Genomic DNA, 20,265 nt, shown 5'->3' on the forward strand with positions numbered 1-20,265 from the left:
TGAAACCTGTTCCAAGAGGAATGTCATCAGGCTCATGTGTGCCATGATCTCCATAAAGCACTTCCTTCACAGCAAACTCCTTCAGAAGCTTAATTCCCTGCTCAATGGTGTTCCACTTCTTGGCAGCCCATGGCAGATCATCTCGGGAAGGATATCTCATAGCCACAGTCAAGAGAAGGCGTGTCCACAAGCTAACCCTACCAAGAGGACTTGCTAGGTATTTGTCCACTCCACTCTCCTTAGTGAGTGGTCCCAGCTGCTTGGCAGACTTGTCTCCTACCTGCAGGGCATTAGCACCAATGCTACGGCATCTCACTAGCCAGCTTAGGATTGGCTCACCTGATTCCCTTGAGTATTCCTTTCTAACTTCCCTGACCTCTCTGAGTGGATCGTTGGAATCCTGGATGTCCTCCTCCTCCTCTTCCTCTTGTTGATCTGGTTGTCCCTGGCCTAGAAACAGAACCTTCCTCGTAGCACTCTTAAACTCATTTGTCCCGGGTTAGGGCAAATCCCTCCCCCAGGGAGAAATAAACTCACCACAGCACACACCCTTTTTTTGAAAGTCAGGGAAAGATGAAATTGTATTTCTTATAGTATAAGAATGTAAAGAGAGATAATAACTAGAGAAGGAATAAAAAAAAAACCAATATAATAACCTTAAGGGAGACGGGGGAGGGGCCAAGTGGTGGAGAAGCAGCAGAAGCAGCAGCCAAAACAGCAGCCGGGGAAGATAGGTGCAGCTGAAAGCAGCAGAAGCCAGTGGGAGAAGGGGGAGAACAAGCTGTGCTTCTAGACATTAAGCTCTTGATGCTCCAATGAAATTATATTAATTTATCTATTGTTGCATTATGTGGCCTATCCCTGGAATGTTCATCTTTCCCCTATGTCTGAGCTAGAGGATCAGCTCAAATGGCCATATCCTCTTCCTTGGCAGCCAACCTCACAGCACTCTTCTCATTCAAGTATTGGGATCTTTTGCATGTTTGCCAGGTCCCCAAGTCTAAATGCCTCCTCTTCCTCCTTTTGCTCACCACAGGTCCCCTCTCTTGCATCCTCCTGTGAATCACACTTTGTCAAATTCTGTGTCTTTGCTTTTGCCTTAGCAGGTGCCAGAATGGCCTGTGCAGCAACAGACTTACACGTGTCTACTGGAGGGTTTGAATCATTGGGGGTCTGGCCTGAGGTCTGTGAGTTCAGATCTGCCTTAGAACTAACAGGGTTCTGGTCTTCTGGCTGGGGCTGGAGATTCAGACTGACTGAGCAGCGTTACTGGTATTATCAGTGTTATTAGGAACATTCTGACTTTGAGTATGTGCTCCTGGGATGCCTGCCAATCCTGGTTTGTTATCTTTGTTGTCATTCCCGCTAGGAGTGTTGGCAGCGTTCCCAGAATCTGAAGAGGGAGGTGCAGGGACTATCCCTGGCTGTGCCCCTGAATTATCATTGTTTTGATTTCCACTGGTACTTTGTTGATGCTAAACTGTCCCTGAATTTGGCTGGGGAGAAGGTAGTTGTTGTTGAGACACTGTCCCTTTCGCTTTCGAGACAGAGACTTTCCTAGTTTTTACAGGCATGGCACTTGAATTTTTTACACATAATGCCAGAATTAATATGAAAATCAAAATTATAAGACCCAGGATGACACCTGAGAGAAGCATCACAGTTTTACATGAACAAAATCCTGAACAAAGGTCTGGCATCTGAGTTCTGGGGTAAATTACCTTCATTAATGTGGTAGTTAAAGCAGTATTTTGATTGGATGTAATATTATTGGTAAATACCCCTGTAATGTTACTGGTAAGATTTTTAGTGACACTGAAACCAGCATACCCAAGAATGAGATCACCCCAGGACCAGAAAATGGTTGTGAGTTTAGCTTTTGCCTTCGTATCAGCTACATTAAGAAAGTAATAAACAATTTGGGCTTTGATCCAATTGAATGCAAGAAAACAGAAACCAGACCACATAAGAGCCCCCACCAAGTACAATAGCTGCTTCATTAGCTTCATTCTTATTCCCAGAGTTAATTAACAGTCACTCAAATGAATTTGCCCCACGTTGGGTGCCAATTAAAATATGTGGTGGTTTGGGTGTACCCTGCCCCCCCCCCCCCACTTTAGAAGGTACCCAGACTAGTCTGAGCCGGCACTGGGAATATAAATGAAGCTATTTATTTTCAGCTAGCACAATATACAAGCAGATATTTACAGTATATACAGTTATAGACAGAAATATACAAGGTAAAAGTAATACAGAAACATAACTCCCCTCCCAGAAACCTGAGTCCCCAGAAGGGGCTCTCAACCACCCCTGCACCTTCCCCCTGCCCCTCTCAACCTTACCCCAGTCCCAAGGAAGAATAGAGGTTCAGCCAAGAGGTTAAGAAGCAAAGGTGAGTGGCAGGTGAGGTTAGGGAGATGCAGCTCAGTCAGAGCCCAGCCAGAGAGTGCGGTAAAAATGGCGAAAGTGTTATCTAATGTTTACATTTCTTGTTCAGCAAGACTCTGAGGGAAGCAGACATCACCATTGTTTTCCTTTCACAGCCTATGATCTAGTTTTTCTCACCAAAACATTCTAGCCTGCTTCAAACTAGCACACTTATACAAGCTGAAAATATTCCGGTGTATGCAGGATGTTGTTCTTGGTCAGCTAGGGAATGTTTCACAGTCCCATGCCTTCTGCATGCATCTTAGAAGCTCTTGTTTGCAGAACAGCAGCTGCCACAGTTTGCTTTTGACTGATGTTCCTGTCTGATGAGCCAGACATTGTGAACTATAGAAACAGTACAGAAATCATAGGATCACAGAAACATTCCAGTTGGAAAAGACCCTCAGGATCACCAAGTCAAACCAATATCCCAACTCTACAAAATAGACCCATTTAATGCCTTTTAATTGAGAAGATTGGTTTGATACAGTCTTTCAACTGATTCAGATGGGCCACACAAGCTCCAAGATTCTGTGCCAGGAACTCTGCCTGGTGTTGGACATAGCTGGGAAGCAAGCAGTATAGCCTTAAAGGGGAGAAAAAATGTTTCATTATAGAAGTTTGCAATGAGTCATTGGCTGCTGCAGTTCTAATAGAAAACCTAATTTAGTAATTGTTTTTAAATCAGGTGGTCTTTGGATGTGTATAGTCTTAAATCCTCACTGCAAGTCGGAACAGAAAGCTGGTTGGCTAAAACAGCTGAAAAAATGGAACAGTGTGGATGTTTGTCCCTGGGAAGATGGAAACCATGGAAGCGAGATAACTAATTTAACCAATGCTTTGCCTCAGGGTGCAAATGCTGACCAAGGTGAGCCGAAGTACATGCACTGACTCCAACATATAATATAGCCTCTATCTTATATACTCTAAAATTGAAGAATTCAGAATTTTTCCTGGGACAAGTAACTTTATTGTTGAGGATTTACCAGCCCAATTTATTTTCACTAACACTATCCTTGCAGAAAGGATAAATAGGGCATTACTCTGTGTGTGTGTGTGTGTGTGTGTGTGTGCTGGGACTGTAATGTTTTTAAAGCAAGTATTTGTGTTTAGTTAGGTCTTCTAACTTTTCACTTGATCCATCTAAATTCTTGTTGTATAAAAATTGAATGTCCCTGAAGTATATCATGTAAAAGCCTATTGTTTCTTTGTTTGACCATAATCTTATATACTTTTGGGCATTATAATCTTATATACTTTTGGGCATTGGGGGTTTTATTTTGTTTGCAGTTACAAACCCTTTGATACTTACTTAAAGGGAGATCTGGTTTAATTGCATTAAACTGAGAGTGTGAGAAACTAAAGCAACTATCTATGAGATGTACACTGTGTTGTGCCATCTGCATTGATGGGTGTGGGAGGGTGTGGAGGCAACACTATCTTCTTGAAGATGTCTCTTCTTACTTGATATTATGCTTTCTAATCTAAATTGTGATTATCAAATCTGACAGAAGCCTTTTCAAGTCATCTTTAAACAAAGATTGCTACTTTGCTAATAAGTGAAGAAGATGCAGGATATTTACCTGGGAAAGAAAAAAATAATAATCCTCAAAATTCTCAGTATTTTGATACATATTTCATATAATCATGATAAAGTTAAAATTAGATAGTTGTGGGAGGTGACAGACTTGGGCTTAGATGGGTTTTTCCTTGTTTCTTTTTCTTGGAAGATTACTTCTGAAGGAAATAGTTTTGGTTACTTTATAAATCCTACAGCTAGCAAGAACTTACTACATAAGTGTTTTGGTTTTTGGATCTTGTGATGTTCATCCAACCTGGGCAGGCTAGTGGCAACTCTGACATGACATTTCAACATTCATAGACAGCATGCCATGTCAACAGAGTGCTTTTCACATAGGAAGATGTGCAGTAAGGATTATGTCAGTCCCATGGCTTCAGTACCTCACTTTCTTTTCAATATTTGTATATGTTTATGAAAAAAAAACAAATGCTCAAAGCTAATATAATTTCTCAAAGAGAACAACTAAAAATCTTGCCTACAATGTTTATCTGTCCCACATCCTAGAAGCTCTAGTTCTGAGAAGGAGAGAAGCTGGGGTTGCTTGAGTAGCTGTGTGCCATATACTTTCTAGTTTGTTTTTAGGGGAGTTCTGCATGTGCTGTTTAATGGCCTTCATCTATAGCTGTTCCATTTGCAAAGTCCTATTTAGCATAAGCCATGCTGCTTTGTAGATCTCTCTGAATGAAAAGTGAATGACACACAATTAATCTGAGCTGTTGGGTAATAGAATGTGAAATGTCATCAGCAGTCTGCTCCTTGTGGAGGGGGGCAAGACACACTGCTATTGGTTGAGGGTTGGTGAATAGGCAGAAGACAAGAATACTGTGAATGGCCGATTCACATGTGAATGAGTAAAAGCTGATGCAGCTTTCTGAACTTGTGAAAATGACAGATTCATCGAACAAGCCACATCGGACAGTGTTCACTCGAGCTATAGAGGCATGTGATCTGCACTGGCAGGACAGCCACTTACAGCACATTATCATCAGTGACCTATACACCAACTACTGTTACCATGATGACACTGAAAACTCCCTCTTTGACTCTCATGGGTGGCCTCTGTGGCACGGTAAGTAGCTAAACTGGAAATGTTTCCATGTCTTGCTGCTTTGTTCACAGGATCCCTTGAAATGCTGGCTCAGAAGTAGCCTTTTATGTCTCTCATATTTTAAAAACCAAAATAAAGCAAGAAACCAGAAAAGCCCTTTCGAGTAACCGAGCAAAACAGGCCATTGCAGACATGGAAGCATTGCTATTCTTCAATTATTTTCTCAATTTTAGAACATGTTCCTACAGCCTGTGCAAGGGTGGATGCATTGCGATCTCATGGATACCCACAAGAAGCCCTGAGGCTAGCAATAGCTATTGTAAATACACTAAGAAGACAGCAGCAGAAACAGCTGGAAATGTTCCGAGCTCAGAAGAAAGGTAAATGTGGAGATGATGATAACACTGGAATAGAACTTTGTATAAGAAAACTGCTTTTGAAACTAAAGCAAAAGAGTTGACTTTAACACTTTACTCCAAATTGTCATAATGTTAATGTCCATTTTGGATGTTGGAAGGTTTTTTTAAGCTGAGTTGTGAGCTCTGCAGGGCAAGAGCACCATTCTGCTTTCTGCAATATGTCTGATATGATGTGACCTTTGTCCCAATCAGAGCTATTGGATACATAGTGTAAATATTAATTTTGTGTAACTGTTTTTGTGAAAAATTAACCCTATCCTTGCTGATCTAATTTATAGGCTTTTAAACAGAGCTTTGTATTTGGCATGTCAGTTCCTTTCCCTATGAGCAGTTTCTATAGCCGTCGACTAATAATATGCTAAAAATTGAGTGTATGAAATGTGATTCATCTTGCCTCAAAACAAAGACGTTTGTCATTTCTATGTTGTTACTCACTCCTTTTGTGTTTTTTTTCCTGATTTATTTAGAATTTTTAAAAAATTCTTTCAATACTGCAAAATATGCTGGTCTTCTCTGCAACTACAGTTTTAGTTGAGAAACCACATGTTTCTATTTAGCTTTCATTCATGTGACTGATCTGATGTCCATGGAACTGTTTATGTAATTTAAAGTTAAATTAATGGAGGACTGAAGCCTCTGTTTGGCATGACAAGCAAAACTCATAAGTAGACACAATAGATGAAATGGAAGGTGAGTGAGTCAGTAAGAAGTCACCGATATTAATCCTTTTTGGTAATATTACACACTTCTGACTGTAGTCTTTAGCACATGGTATTTGTTAGCAGGACAATTATTTACTTGTTTATTTTTCATATGACTGTGACAGTTTGGGTGTTACCAGCCCCCCTACTCTTATGAAATCACCCAGATTAGGCTTGGCCAAGCTGGAAATAAAGAATGAAGCTTTATACTTACAGCTTAGCACAATATACAAGCAGGTATTTACAATATATACAGCTATACATAGAAATATACAAGTTAAAAAGTACTACAGAAACACAACATCCGTCCCAGAAACCAGAGTCCCCAGGAGGGGCTCCCAACCATCCTTCCACCTTCTTCCCACCCCTCTACCTTATCCCAGACTTTGCCTTATGTTCAAGGTGAGTTTGGAGGATCAGCCAGGGGGGTTAGGAATGAGGTGGTTTGGGTGTACCCTGCCCCCCCCACTTTAGAAGTACCCAACTAGACTCAGCCGGCTCTGGGAATATAAATGAAGCTATTTATTTACAGCTAGCACAATATACAAGCAGTTACTTACAGTATATATAATTATATACAGAAATATACAAGGTAAAAGTAATACAGAAGCACAACTCCTCTGCCAGAAACCTGAGTCCCCAGGAGGGGTTCTCAACCACCCCTGCACCTTCCCCCTGCCCCTCTCAACCTTACCTCAATCCTAAGGAAGAATAGAGGTTCAGCCAAGAGGTTAAGAAGCAAAGGTGAGTGGCAGGTGAGGTTAGGGAGATGCAGCTCAGTCAAAGTCCAGCCCGAGAGTGAAGACAAAATGGCGAGAGTGTTATCTAGTGTTTACCCTTCTTGTTCCCATACATCTCAGTGAGACTGTGAGGGGAGTAGACATCACCAGTGTTTTTCCTTTCACAGCCTATGATCTACTTCTTCTCACCAAAACATTCTACCCTGCTTCAAACTAGCACAAGGAAGCAGAAGGATTAGTCAGGCAGACAGCAGGTTAGAGAGAGAGAAGTGCATGCAACCAGAGCCCAAGAGCAATTCCCTTATCTATGCTTATGTTCCTGGTTTTATACATCTCAGCAAACCTATAAGTGAAGCAGACATCACCATTGTTTCCCTTTCACAGCCTATAATCTAATTCTTCTCACCAAAATATTCCAGACAGCTTAACACTAGCACAACTATATATATCATTTGATTATTTAAAAATGTCACTTTCCTGAACATTCAGTTCAATGGTGTGATTGTGTTTCACTTTGTAGTCCCACACATGTAAATAGGTGAGAAGACGGCTTTTAAAGCTCTATAATAATAAATATAGTTGCTCAGAAAGATGGCACTTCATGAGCAAGAGTGAGCAGAAGCAGGTACAAGTTAGCATGTAATAGGCAGAGAAAAAGAGCATCCACAATGGCTGGTAGACAATTTTTCACAGAATCATAGAATCAACCAGCTTGGAAGAAACCTCCAAGATCATCCAGGCCAACCTATCACCCAGCCCTATCCAATCAACTAGACCATGGCACTAAGTACCTCATCCAGTCTTTTCCTGAACACCTCCAGGGACGGTGCCTCCACCACCTCCCCGAGCAGCCCATTCTAATGGCAAATCACTCTCTCTGTGAAGAACTTCCTCCCAACATCCAGCTTGTACTTCCCCCGGCACAACTTGAGACTGTGTCCCCTTGTTCTATTGCTGGTTGCCTGGGAGAAGAGGCCACCGCCCACCTGGTTACAATGTCCCTTCAGGTGGTTGTAGACAGCAATGAGGTCACCCCTGAGCCTCCTCTTCTCCAGGCTAAACAGGCCCAGCTCCCTCAGCCTCTCCTCATAGGGTTTGAGTTCCAGGCCTCTCACCAGCTTCGTCACCCTTCTCTGGACACCTTCCAGCGCCTCAACATCTCTCTTGAATTGAGGAGCCCAGAAATGGACACAGGACTCAAGGTGTGGCCTGACCAGTGCTGACTACAGGGGAAGAATAACCTCCCTTGTCCTGCTGGCCACACAGTTCCTAATCCAGGCCAGGATGCCATTAGCTCTCTTGGCCACCTGGGCACACTGCTGCCTCATCTTCAGCCTACTATCTACCAGTACCCCCAGGTCCCTTTCCTCCTGCCTCCATTCCAGCCACTCTGGCCCCAGCCTGTAGCGCTGCTTGGGGCTGTCATGGCCAAAGTGTAGAATCCTGCACCTGGCCTTGTTAAATCTCATCCCATTGGCCTCTGCCCACCCATCCACCCTGACTAGGTCCCTCTGCAATGCTCTCCTACCTTCCAACAGTTCAACACCTGCTACTATCTTGATGTCATCTTCAAACATACTGATGCTGGACTCAATCCCCTAGTGACTTGCTGCCAAGTGGATGTGGCACCATTCACCACCACTCTCTGGGCCTGGCCTTCCAGCCAATTCTTGACCCATATCAGAGTGAATCTGTCCAAGCCATGAGCTGCCAGCTTGGCTAGGAGCTTCTTGTGGCAGATGGTGTCAAAGCCTTTGCTGAAGTCCAGGTAGACTACATCCACAGCCTGCCCCACATTCACCAGGCAGGTAACCTGATCATAAAAGGAGATCAGGTTGGTGAGACAGGACCTGCCCTTCCTAAACCCATGCTGGCTGGGCCTGATCCCTTGGCCATCCTGTAGGTGCTTTGTGATGGCAGTCAAGACAATCTGTTCCATGGCCCTGCTTGGCACTGAGGTCAGGCTGACAGGTCTGTAATTTCCCGGTTCCTCCCTCCGGCCCTTCTTGTGGATGGGCATCACATTGGCCAGCTTCCATTCTTCGGGGACCTCTCCAGTGAGCCAGGACTGTTGATAAATGATGGAGAGTGGCTTGGCCAGCTCAGCTGCCAGCTCTCTCAGCACCCTAGGGTGGATCTCATCTGGTCCCATGGACTTGTGAGGATCCATGTGTCTCAGGAGGTCCCTTACTTCTTCCTCGTGGATTAGAGGGGGACTGTACTGGACCCTGACTCCATCTGCCAGCACAGGAGTCCAGTTGTCCTGGAGACAACCTGTCCCACTATTGAAGATTGCGGCAAAGAAGGTGTTAAGCACCTCTGCCTTTTCCTCATCCTTTGTCACTCTATTCCCCTCTCTATCTAACAAGGACTGGAGGTTGCCCCTGGCCCTTCTCTTGCTATTCATATATTTATACAAACAGTTTTTATTCTCCTTAGAGCCGTGGCAGCCTAAGCTCTAAATTGGCTTTTCCCTCTCTCATTTTTTTCCTACAAGACTTAGCAACATCCTTGAACTCTTCCTGGGACACTGTCGTGGAGGGGTTTGTCTGGGTTTTGGGGGAATGAAATATGAGGCCGAATTTTAAAAGGCTTTAAATAATTAATATTATATACACAAGGAATCCCCCTTCCCCAAACTTATTTACAGCTACCCCACACAAGTTCTTTGTATGCGGTTCCGAGATTATATTACAGAATGTCTGTGTACAGCAAATTGGGAATTTAGCAAGGGTTTGAAAGGATTTAGGAAGAGAGTCTGTGGCATGAAAGTGCCACTGGTAAGTTATTGAGAGTGTATGCTGGCTTAGATCGAGTTTGCTCAGTTACTCCCTGGCTGGAGTCAATTTCGATGATCCCAAATATTGTGGGTTTGAATAGATTAGCTAAGGGGTTATTGGGGCGCGCTGTCTGGAGCTTCCATGGGCATGGTCAAGCTGGGAACGGCGGCTGGAGCAGCGGCTGGCCAGGAGTGCCTTTGTCAGTTTCCCTGGGCTGGTGCCATGGGCTGGAGTCACGCAGCGACAGTGGTCCCCAAAAGCGGCTGGAAGTGGCTAGCAGCAGGTGGAGGAGGGTGGCAGGATAGGAGCAAGGTGCGAGATGCGAGAAGTGAGAGATAGCAGGGATACTGAATTGTCCCTTTTATGAGTTTTGACCCTGCAATTGATGGTCCTTGGGCCACAATTCTGTCCAATGAGGGCTTGGCAACAGGCCAAAACATACCAAATAAGGTGAAGTCCGAGGGTCCGGTACCCCCAAATATGGAGAGGGCTCAGGTGGATTCCCCACCCTAGGCGTGTGAGCTTACACAATGTGTTTACTTCAACCTTCGAGGAGGCAACCCAGACTCGAAGGCACCAAGGCTACTGTGTCCCTTTGTCCCCCTTAACTTGTTTACCCCAAGTATAAGCAGGGCAACACCCTTTGGGGGGACAACATGTCTGGGCATGAATAGATCTGTAAACATAGCCATTTGAGGTCTGTGCAACCCTCCACCACAGACACCTCCCCTGTTTTCCAAACTCCTGTGCCTTCAGGAGTTCTTTCTGGAAGTAGGTCCAACCCTCCTGGACCCCTGTGCTAGTTTGAAGCAGAGTAGAATGTTTTGTTGAGAAGAACTAGCTTACAGGCTGTGAAAGGAAAACAATGGTGATGTCTACTCCTCTCAGAAGTCTCGCTAAGGAGTTTGGAAAGAAGAAAGGAAAACATTAGATAGCACTCTCGCCATTTTGTCTCACTCTGCCTTGGGCTGCTGACTGAGCTCCATCTCCCTAACCTCACCTTCCATTTGGTCTAACCCACCTTTGCTTTTAACATCTGGCCGAACCTCAATTCTTCCTTGGGACTGGGGTAAGGTTGAGAGGGGCAGGGGGAAGGTGAAGGGGTGGTTAAGAGCCCCTCTTGGGGACTCAGGTTTCTGGGAGGGGAGTTGTGTTTCTGTATTACCTTTTTATCTTGTATATTTCTGTATATAACTCTATATACTGTAAATATCTGCTTGTATATTGTGCTGCTGTATATATATGCTTCATTCATATTTCTGGCACCGACTGAGTCTAGTCTGGGTGATTTCTAAAGCATGGGGGGGCGGGGAACACGCAAACCATCACAGAGGGGCTCTCAACCACCCATTCACCTTCCCCCTACCCCTCTCAACCTTACCCCAGTCCCAAGGAAGAATAGAGGTTCAGCCAAAGGGCTAGGAAGTAAAGTGGGCTAGTCCAAAATGGAGAGTGAGGTTAGAGAGATGCAGCCCAGCCAGCAGCCTGAGTGAGAGTGATGCTGAGTGTGTTATCTATGTTTTGACTTATGTTTTTATGCATCTCAGCAGGCCTATGAGGGAAGTACACATGAACACTGTTTTCCTTTCACAGCCTGTAATCATGGAATCATAGAATCATAGAATCAACCAGGTTGGAAGAGACCTCCAAGATCATCCAGGCCAACCTATCACCCAGCCCTATCCAATCAACCAGACCATGGCACTGAGTGCCTCATCCAGTCTTTTCTTGAAGACCCCCAGGGACGGTGCCTCCACCACCTCCCTGGGCAGCCCATTCCAATGGGAAATCACTCTCTCTGTGAAGAACTTCTTCCTAATATCCAGCCTATACCTACCCTGGCACAGCTTGAGACTGTGTCCCCTTGTTCTATTGCTGGTTGCCTGGGAGAAGAGGCCACCCCCCACCTGGCTACAATGCCCCTTCAGGTAGTTGTAGACAGTAATAAGATCACCCCTGAGCCTCCTCTTCTCCAGGCTAAACAGGCCCAGCTCCCTCAACCTCTCCTCATAGGATTTGTGCTCCAGGCCCCTCACCAGCTTTGTTGCCCTTCTCTGGACATGTTCCAGCACCTCAACATCTTTCTTGAATTGAGGGGCCCAGAACTGGATACAGTACTCAAGGTGTGGCCTGACCAGTGCTGAGTACAGGGGAAGAATAACCTCCCTTGTCCTACTGGCCACACTGTTCCTGATGCAGGCCAGGATGCCATTGGCTCTCTTAGCCACCTGGGCACACTGCTGGCTCATCTTCAGCTTACTATCTATCAGTACCCCCAGGTCCCTTTCCTCCTGACTGCTCTCCAGCCACTCAGTCCCCAGCCTGTAGTGCTGCTTGGGGTTGTTGTGGCCAAAGTGCAGAACCCTGCACTTGGCCTTGTTAAATCTCATCCCATTGGCCTCTGCCCACCCATCCAGCCTGTCCAGGTCCCTCTGCAGGGCTCTCCTACTTTCCAACAGATCAGCACCTGCTCCTAGCTTGGTGTCATCTGCAAACTTACTGATGCTGGACTCAATGCCCTCGTCCAGGTCATCAATAAAGATATTGAACAGGACTGGGCCCAGTACTGATCCTTGGGGAACACCACTAGTGACAGCTGCCAACTGGATGTGACACCATTCACCACCACTCTCTGAGCTCTGCCATCCGGCCAGTTCTTGATCCAGCACAGAGTGAATCTGTCCAAACCATGAGCTGCCAGCTTGGCTAGGAGCTTCTTGTGGCAGACAGTGTCAAAGGCTTTGCTGAAGTCCAAGTGGACTACATCCACAGCCTGCCCCACATTCACCAGGTGGGTAACCTGATCATAAAAGGAGATCAGGTTGGTGAGGCAGGACCTGCCCTTCCTAAACCCATGCTGGCTGGGCCTGATCCCTTGGCCATCTTGTAGGTGCTTTGTGATGGCACCCAAGATTACCTATTCCATGACCTTGCCTGGCACTGAGGTCAGGCTCACAGGTCTGTAGTTTTCTGGCTCCTCCTAGTTCTTCTCACCAAAACACTGTATCCTGCTTCAACCTAGCAGAATCCACCCCTGTCCACTTCACTCACAGCATTGCTGAGAACTATCTGATCTAAAACAATATTTAGACTAATGAATGCTACAAGTTCAGTTCACACTTCATTCTGGCTATCTCAGATGTAGGTGATTCAAAAGCTCAGAAGAGTTTTGTCTCCTCACAGATGAGATGAGAACAGGGACTCCCAGGTGATGTTGGGTTCGTGCTCACGTACTGTAGATTCTCTCGTAGGTTCTTTCATTGGACACAGATGGTACCTAGAACTCCTAACAGCTTGTATTATACACTCTGAATTTAAACTCTTTTGGCTAAGGTTAGATTTCTCGGTGGAATACACTGGATTTCACCATTCTCCTGCATTACCCAGTAGGTGTGACCAGGACCTTCAGCAGACACCACTCCTTTGACAGGTTTCCCTTTGCTCGGAGGAGAAAATACCCAAACAGTTTTCCCTAACAGATTCTTTTCACGTACAACAGGACTTTATCACCATCTACTGTTTGGACCAAGTCTGATTGTGCAGGTCCTGCTCTGTTTACTGAACCTCTACTATTTACCAACCAGGTAGCTTGTGCTAGATGTCTGTGTTGCAGAGGGGGATTCTCATTACCTACGCGTATTTGTTGGAGGGGAGAAATTAATTGGGGCAATATAATTTTATATAAAAATATAGATTTATTAAATTCAGTATTCTGAACTCTTGCCACCCCCAACCACTGTATATTAATATTAAAGTTCAGTACACGGTTATGAAAACAATTTAGGATAAAATATGTACAGGGAATTTGTTATTTAACTAGCAAACATTCAATCTATAAACAGAGAGAGTTTTCCCCACGGCTTAATGCCGTTTGGGATCTTTATATTATTTGCCTGGTGGAGGGGGCTGAAAGTCTTTCTGCTCTACGGCAGAGGCAACAGATATTACAGAGGTGTTAAAGCTTTTACTCACAGTTCTTATTAATTATTAATCACCCTCTGGGGCTGCGTCACAGCCTGTGCCTAGTGTCCAGAGTTCAGGGGATATCTTCCCGTGGACTTGGAGGCTGGAATCTTCCCGGTTTGATGGGAGAGGATAAATCTTCCCAGTTTGGGGAAATAGGTTTTCTCTAACCTTTTCTCCTGGCGAAGAGGCAATCTCTGCCTTTGGTGCTGCTGGCTTCTTCTGGATGCTGTGTCCAGGGATTCTCATCTGGCAGGATTTTCAGGAGAATATCGTGCTGTCTCTGGCACGGTTTTTCGTGGCTTCAGGCTGTGTGTGTGTGTGCAGACAATCCGGAATCTGCTTCCTGGTTATCTCAGCGGCAACGGCACTTACCAGGCAATGGTAGGCAGTGGGCATGCAAAGTGTGCGTGGCTGCTAGGAGTCTGAGCTCCGTATGTAAAGGCAATGCAGGATCTGGTCCTGATAATGCAGTAGCATGCAGATGTGCACAGCTGGCTTAGGAGGCTATAGGCTCCTCATATATATATGTGCAGGCTTAAATGAGCTCTGCAAGAAAGATACACAGGCAGGTGAGCTGCGAGTGAGTCAGAGCATGAGGGTCTGAGCCTCTGAGCATCAGAGCTATACAATGGCATCCAAGTGGCTGAGCGATGCAGGGTCTATGCCTGAGGGTCTGAGCGGCTGGGCACTGCAAGTGAGGGTCAGAGCATGTGTCTGAGCCATGCAGGTGAGTCAGAGCTGAGCTGAGCGCTGCAATGGGGTCCGAGCACATTGTTTACCTGTGCATCCCTATTTATTGACTGTGGGACGAGATTAATGGCTCCTTTGGCCACTAGAATGACCAGTCAGGTTGGCAGTTAGCCAAACCGTACCATACTGGGCAGAAGGCACTTGCCTGGACTTTCCCCAAATATGGAGATCACATGGGTTTACCCCAGGGAGACACGAGGTGAGTGTGTGGGGGCTTACACAACTTGTTCCCCGCTCCCCACACTTTAGAAATCACCCAGACTAGACTCAGCTGACTCTGGAAATATGAATAAAGCTTATATTTACAGTTAGCACAATATAAAAGCAGATATTTAAAATATATACAGAAATATACAAGGTAAAATGTAATACAGAAACACAACTCCCTTCCCAGAAACCTGAGTCCCCAGGAGGGGCTCTCAACCACCCCTTCACCTTCCCCCTACCCCTCTCAACCGTCCCCCTGTCCCAAGGAAGAATAGAGTTTCGGCCAAAGGGCTAGGAAGTAAAGTGGGTTAGTCCAAAATGGAGGGTGAGGTTAGAGAGATGCTGCCCAGCCAGCAGCCCGAGTGAGAGTGATGCCGAGTGTGTTATCTATGTTTTGGCTTATGTTTTTATGCATCTCAGCAGGCCTATGAGGGAAGTAGACATCACCATTGTTTTCCTTTCACAGCCTGTAATCTAGTTCTTCTCACCAAAACATTCTAGCCTGCTTCAAACTAGCTGTGATGGTTTGGGTGTCACCCACCCCCCCCACACTTTAGAAATACCCAACTAGTCTCAGCCGGCTCTGGGAATATAAATGAAGCTATTTATTTAAAGCTAGCTGTGATGGTTTGGGGGTTACCCCACCCCCCACACTTTGTAGGTACCCAGCTAACTCAGACGGACCCTGGGAATATAGATGAAGCAATTTATTTACAGCTAGCAGAATTTACAAGCAGCTATTTACAATATATACAGTTATATACAGTTATATACAGAAATATACAAAGGATAAACAATACAAAAGCACAACTCCCCTCCCAGAAACCAAGGTCCCCAGGAGGGGCTTTCAAACCACCCCAACACCTCCCCTGGCCCTCTCAACCTTACCCCAGTTCTCAGGAAGAAGAGAGGTGCAGCCAAGAGGTTAGGGAGCAAGGTTAGTAGGAGCAGGGTTAATGAGATGTGACTAGGTCTGAAGGCAAAGGCAGAAGACGACGACAAAACGGAGAAAGTTTACTTCTTCCCAGAGTTCTCAGCGTGACTGTGAGAGAAGGAGACACAATTGTTTTTCATTTCACTGCCTGTTATCAAGTTCTTTTACCAAAACATTCCAGCTTGCTTCTAACTAGCACACTAGCACAATATACAAGCAGATATTCACAATATATACAGTTATATACAGATATATACAAGGTAAAAGTAACACAGAAGCACAACTCCCCTCCCAGAAACCTGAGTCCCCAGAAGGGGCTCTCAACCACCCCTGCACCTTCCCCCTACTCCTCTAAACCTTACCCCAGTCCTAAGGAAGAATAGAGGTTCAGCCAAGAGGTTAAGAAGCAAAGGTGAGTGGCAGGTGAGGTTAGGGAGATGCAGCTCAGTCAGAATCCCAAAGCAGAGTGCCACAAAATGGCGAGAGTGTTATCTAATGTTTACATTTCTTGTTCAGCAAGACTCTGAGGGAAGCAGACATCACCATTGTTTTCCTTTCACAGCCTATGATCTAGTTCTTCTCACCAAAACATTCTACCCTGCTTCAAACTAGCACACTAGCACCCTCCCTCAACTGCTTTTCCCAGTGCCTTGAAGTCCCTTTTGATAGCTTTTAGCCCTCTGGTATCAACTTCATTTCCTGCCTGTATAACCGACAAGGGATAGTAATCAGAGGGCTGCACTACAGTAGGCAGCCTCCTGGTGACATCCCTGACCTGGGCTCCAGGGAGGCAGCAGACCTCCCTGTGGAAGGGGTCTGGCCAGCATATGAGGCCCTCTGCTCCCTTCAGAGGGGAACCACCAATAACAATTACCCTCCTCTTTTTCTTTTGAGTACTCATTCTGATGTGAGCGGGCAACTGATTTACTTCAGTCACCTCCCCAGCCAGTGATGCTTCTGCCTCCTCCAAAACCACCTCACCCTCAACCTCTAGTGCCCTATATCTTGTGCAAGGGCAACTGAGGAGGTGAGGATGGCTGGAAGGGTTTTCTCTTGCTCCTTCTGGCAGGCACCTGCATCCATTCTCCCTTGTTACTTGTTCCTTGTTTCTTTAAATGGTCACCCATAATGTGTGTGTCATAGTTTGAGGGATCCTAGGTCCACCTTAAACAAAACCATAGGGATGGAGTCCCATCCCAGGATATTGTAATATTTTTATTCTATTCCTTTTCTGGTATCACAGCTTAAAAGATACTGCCTGACTTGATCTCTTCCCCCTTCTCCTCCCTGCTTCTCTTGCTTCCACATCTTTGAGCAGTGTGTGCCCTTATCTTATCGTTCATGGGGGAGTTGGTGGACAGGGAGTTGAGTCACTGAGGTCTTGTATGCCCATCTGGAGGCAGGGGTGGTTTCAGCCTACCCTCAGGCCGACTGAGGGTGGAAGGAGTGGAGGATTCTAGAAGGGTAGTTTGGTCCTAGTGGATTTTATTCTACCTGATTGCCTTTTGTATATATACTCTTGTAAATATAATTTATCTTTAAAACTTCTGATCAGTATGCAGTATCCTCATTCACACTCCTGAAAAGGGGTAAGAGTTGATTCTGTTCACCAGCACCGGGTATGCTCATGGCCCAAACTGGAACAGTGTCTGATCTCTCATATTTCAGCTGTGCATATGTGTATAGGAGAAAAAAATTGGGAATTGTGGTCTTTCTGCTATAAGACCCTCAGTTAATAAAAGGGATTTGGAGAATCTCTAAGCTCTATTACCACAGCCACACTTCTTTCAAATCATTGTGCTAAACATTTTTTTCATGTTGTGACAGATCGACGGATCAGGGCTACAAAAGAAAGCACCCATTTGTTGACTGAAATATTAGAATAACAGAAAAATGCACCTAAAGGACATATTTTCTTGTAACCTCACTTAACCATTTTATCTTTCTCCCCCTCCGCTTTTTTAGGAGTCATCATTCTGATTATACTACTTCAATAAATATTTAGATGCAAGATAAGCTCATGTTTTAGTTATTAAAATGGAACATTTTGGTGCCATGAAATTCACTTGAAATGTAAAACTGGCACTGTATCTCTTGAGTGAGGGAATGGTTGTGAATATTTTACCCAAGAAGTCTTTGCTATAATTATTAAGTGGACATTTTCAGAGAAGGTATTGGTATCAAGCAAAGAAATTTTTGACCCATAATGTACTTTGCCAGTGCTCAAAATGTTCAGCATTCATCCATTTTCTTTTTTCCCTCTTTCAATATATTCAGAAAGAGCAATGAATTCACCCTGAAAGATACTATTTTCTTTCGAAGCAGATGCTATTTGTAATACTTTGAAATCTATACTGAGATAATTTTAATCAGTTTTACTTCTATAATTGTTTTGAGAGGTTAACATGAATGCTTTCCCTCCATCCTCCCTCCATCTTTTATCATAGAACTTCTCCACAAAGGTGTAACCTCAATAACGAATCTTGAAGGTTGGGTAGGACATCCATTGGATCCAATTGGCACCCTCTTCAGTAGCCTGATGGAAGCCTGCAGAGTGGATGATGACAGCTTCCATGGATTCTCAGACAGAGGTAAGGCCATGCAAGGGAAGCAATCTTCTCCAAGTCTTCAGTAAATGGAGGCATTTTTCTATCTCAGCTAACTGAATTAATTCAAAGCCAGTACTTATAGGAGGTCAGATTTGTGTTCCTGAAGAAAATACAAGGGAGAGAATATGTTTAAAGTAAAATTTTGATATAACTTATATATAACTATTTAGGACTTAGGAAGGGCAGACTTCAGCCTATTTAAGGAACTAACTCAGAAAGTTCCTTGGGAAACAGCCCTTGAAAACAAAGGGGTCCAGGAAGGTTGGAGCTGCTTCAAGAAAGAACTCCTGAAGGCACAGGAGCAGCTGTGCCATTGAGCCGGCAGAGGAGCCGACAAGGGAGGCAGCCAGACTGGATGGGAAGGGAGCTGCTGAAGGGATTAAAGATTAAAAAGAGAGTGTATCACCTTTGGAAAAGAGGGGAGGTGTCCCAGGAAAAGTTCAAGGAAGTTGCTAGGTCTTGTAGAGGAAAAATTAGAGAGGCAAAAGCCCACTTGGAGCTCAGGCTGGCCACGGCTGTCAAGGAAAATAAAAAGTGTTTCTTTAAATATCTGAATGGCAGAGAAGGGCCAAGGACAACCTCCAGTCCTTGTTAGATAGAGAGGGGAACATAGTGACAAAGGATGAGGAAAAGGCAGAGGTGCTTAACACCTTCTTTGCCTCAATCTCCAATAGGGGGACAGGTTGTCTCCAGGACAGCTGGACTCCTATGCTGGCAGATGGAGTTAAGGTCCAGTATAGTCCCCTTCTAATCCACGAGGAAGAAGTAAGGGACCTCCTGAGACACGTGGATCCTCACAAGTCCATGGGACCAGATGAGATCCATCCTAGGGTGCTGAGAGAGCTGGCAGATGAGCTGGCCAAGCCACTCTCCATCATTTATCAACAGTCCTGGCTCACTGGAGAGGTCCCTGAAGACTGGAAGCTGCCAATGTGATACCCATTCACAAGAAGGGTCGTAAGGAGGAGCCAGAAAACTACAGACCTGTGAGTCTGACCTCAGTGCCAGGCAAGGTGATGGAACAGGTAATCTTGAGTGCCATCACAAAGCACCTACAAGATGGCCAAGGGATCAGGCCCAGCCAGCATGGGTTTAGGAAGGGCAGGTCCTGCCTCACCAACCTGATCTCCTTTTATGATCAGGTTACCCACCTGGTGAATGTGGGGCAGGCTGTGGATGTAGTCTACTTGGACTTCAGCAAAGCCTTTGACACTGTCTGCCACAAGAAGCTCCTAGCCAAGCTGGCAGCTCATGGCTTGGACAGATTCACTCTGTGCTGGATCAAGAACTGGCTGGATGGCAGAGCCCAGAGAGTGGTGGTGAATGGTGCCACATCCAGTTGGCAGCTGTCACTAGTGGTGTTCCCCAAGGATCAGTGCTGGGCCCAGTCCTGTTCAATATCTTTATTGATGACCTGGACGAGGGCATTGAGTCCAGCATCAGTAAGTTTGCAGATGACACCAAGCTAGGAGCAGGTGTTGATCTGTTGGAAGGTAGGAGAGCCCTGCAGAGGGACCTGGACAGGCTGGATGGGTGGGCAGAGGCCAATGGGATGAGATTTAACAAGGCCAAGTGCAGGGTTCTGCACTTTGGCCACAACAACCCCAAGCAGTGCTACAGGCTGGGGACTGAGTGGCTGGAAAGCAGCCAGGAGGAAAGGGACCTGGGGGTACTGGTAGATAGTAAGCTGAAGATGAGCCAGCAGTGTGCCCAGGTGGCCAAGAGAGCCAATGGCATCCTGGGCTGCATCAGGAACAGTGTGGCCAGTAGGACAAGGGAGGTTATTCTTCCCCTGCACCCAGCACTGGTCAGGCCACACCTTGAGTACTGTGTCCAGATCTGGGCCCCTTAATTCAAGTGAGATGTTGAGGTGCTGGAGCATGTCCAGAGAAGGGTGACAAAGCTGGTGAGGGGCCTGGAACACAAACCCTATGAGGAGAGGCTGAGGGAGCTGGAGTTGTTTAGCCTGGAGAAGAGGAGGCTCAGGGGGGACTTCATTGCTGTCTACATCTACCTGAAGGGACATTGTATCCAGGTGGGGGTTGGTCCCTTCTCCCAGGTAACCAGCAATAGAACAAGGGGACACAGTCTCAGGTTGTGCC

At 45.5% G+C, this 20,265-nt stretch overlaps 1 protein-coding gene across 2 annotated transcripts in view; it reads left to right on the top strand.

Annotated features, from left to right (window-relative positions):
* The window catches only part of LOC135173779 (zinc finger SWIM domain-containing protein 6-like), a 474,519-nt gene that overhangs the window by 293,952 nt on the left and 160,302 nt on the right, over window positions 1-20,265 (top strand). The window contains exons 5-8 of one of the 2 annotated variants that reach the window (XM_064140924.1): window positions 3,116-3,295; window positions 4,902-5,078; window positions 5,291-5,437; window positions 18,002-18,145. In XM_064140924.1, coding sequence (XP_063996994.1) covers window positions 3,116-3,295; window positions 4,902-5,078; window positions 5,291-5,437; window positions 18,002-18,145 — 648 coding nt within the window. The remainder of the gene's footprint in view (window positions 1-3,115; window positions 3,296-4,901; window positions 5,079-5,290; window positions 5,438-18,001; window positions 18,146-20,265) is intronic. The other variant, XM_064140926.1, reaches the window with a different exon arrangement.

This window comes from Pogoniulus pusillus (genome assembly GCF_015220805.1).
Source record: "Pogoniulus pusillus isolate bPogPus1 chromosome W unlocalized genomic scaffold, bPogPus1.pri SUPER_W_unloc_1, whole genome shotgun sequence".
NCBI lineage: Eukaryota > Metazoa > Chordata > Aves > Piciformes > Lybiidae > Pogoniulus > Pogoniulus pusillus.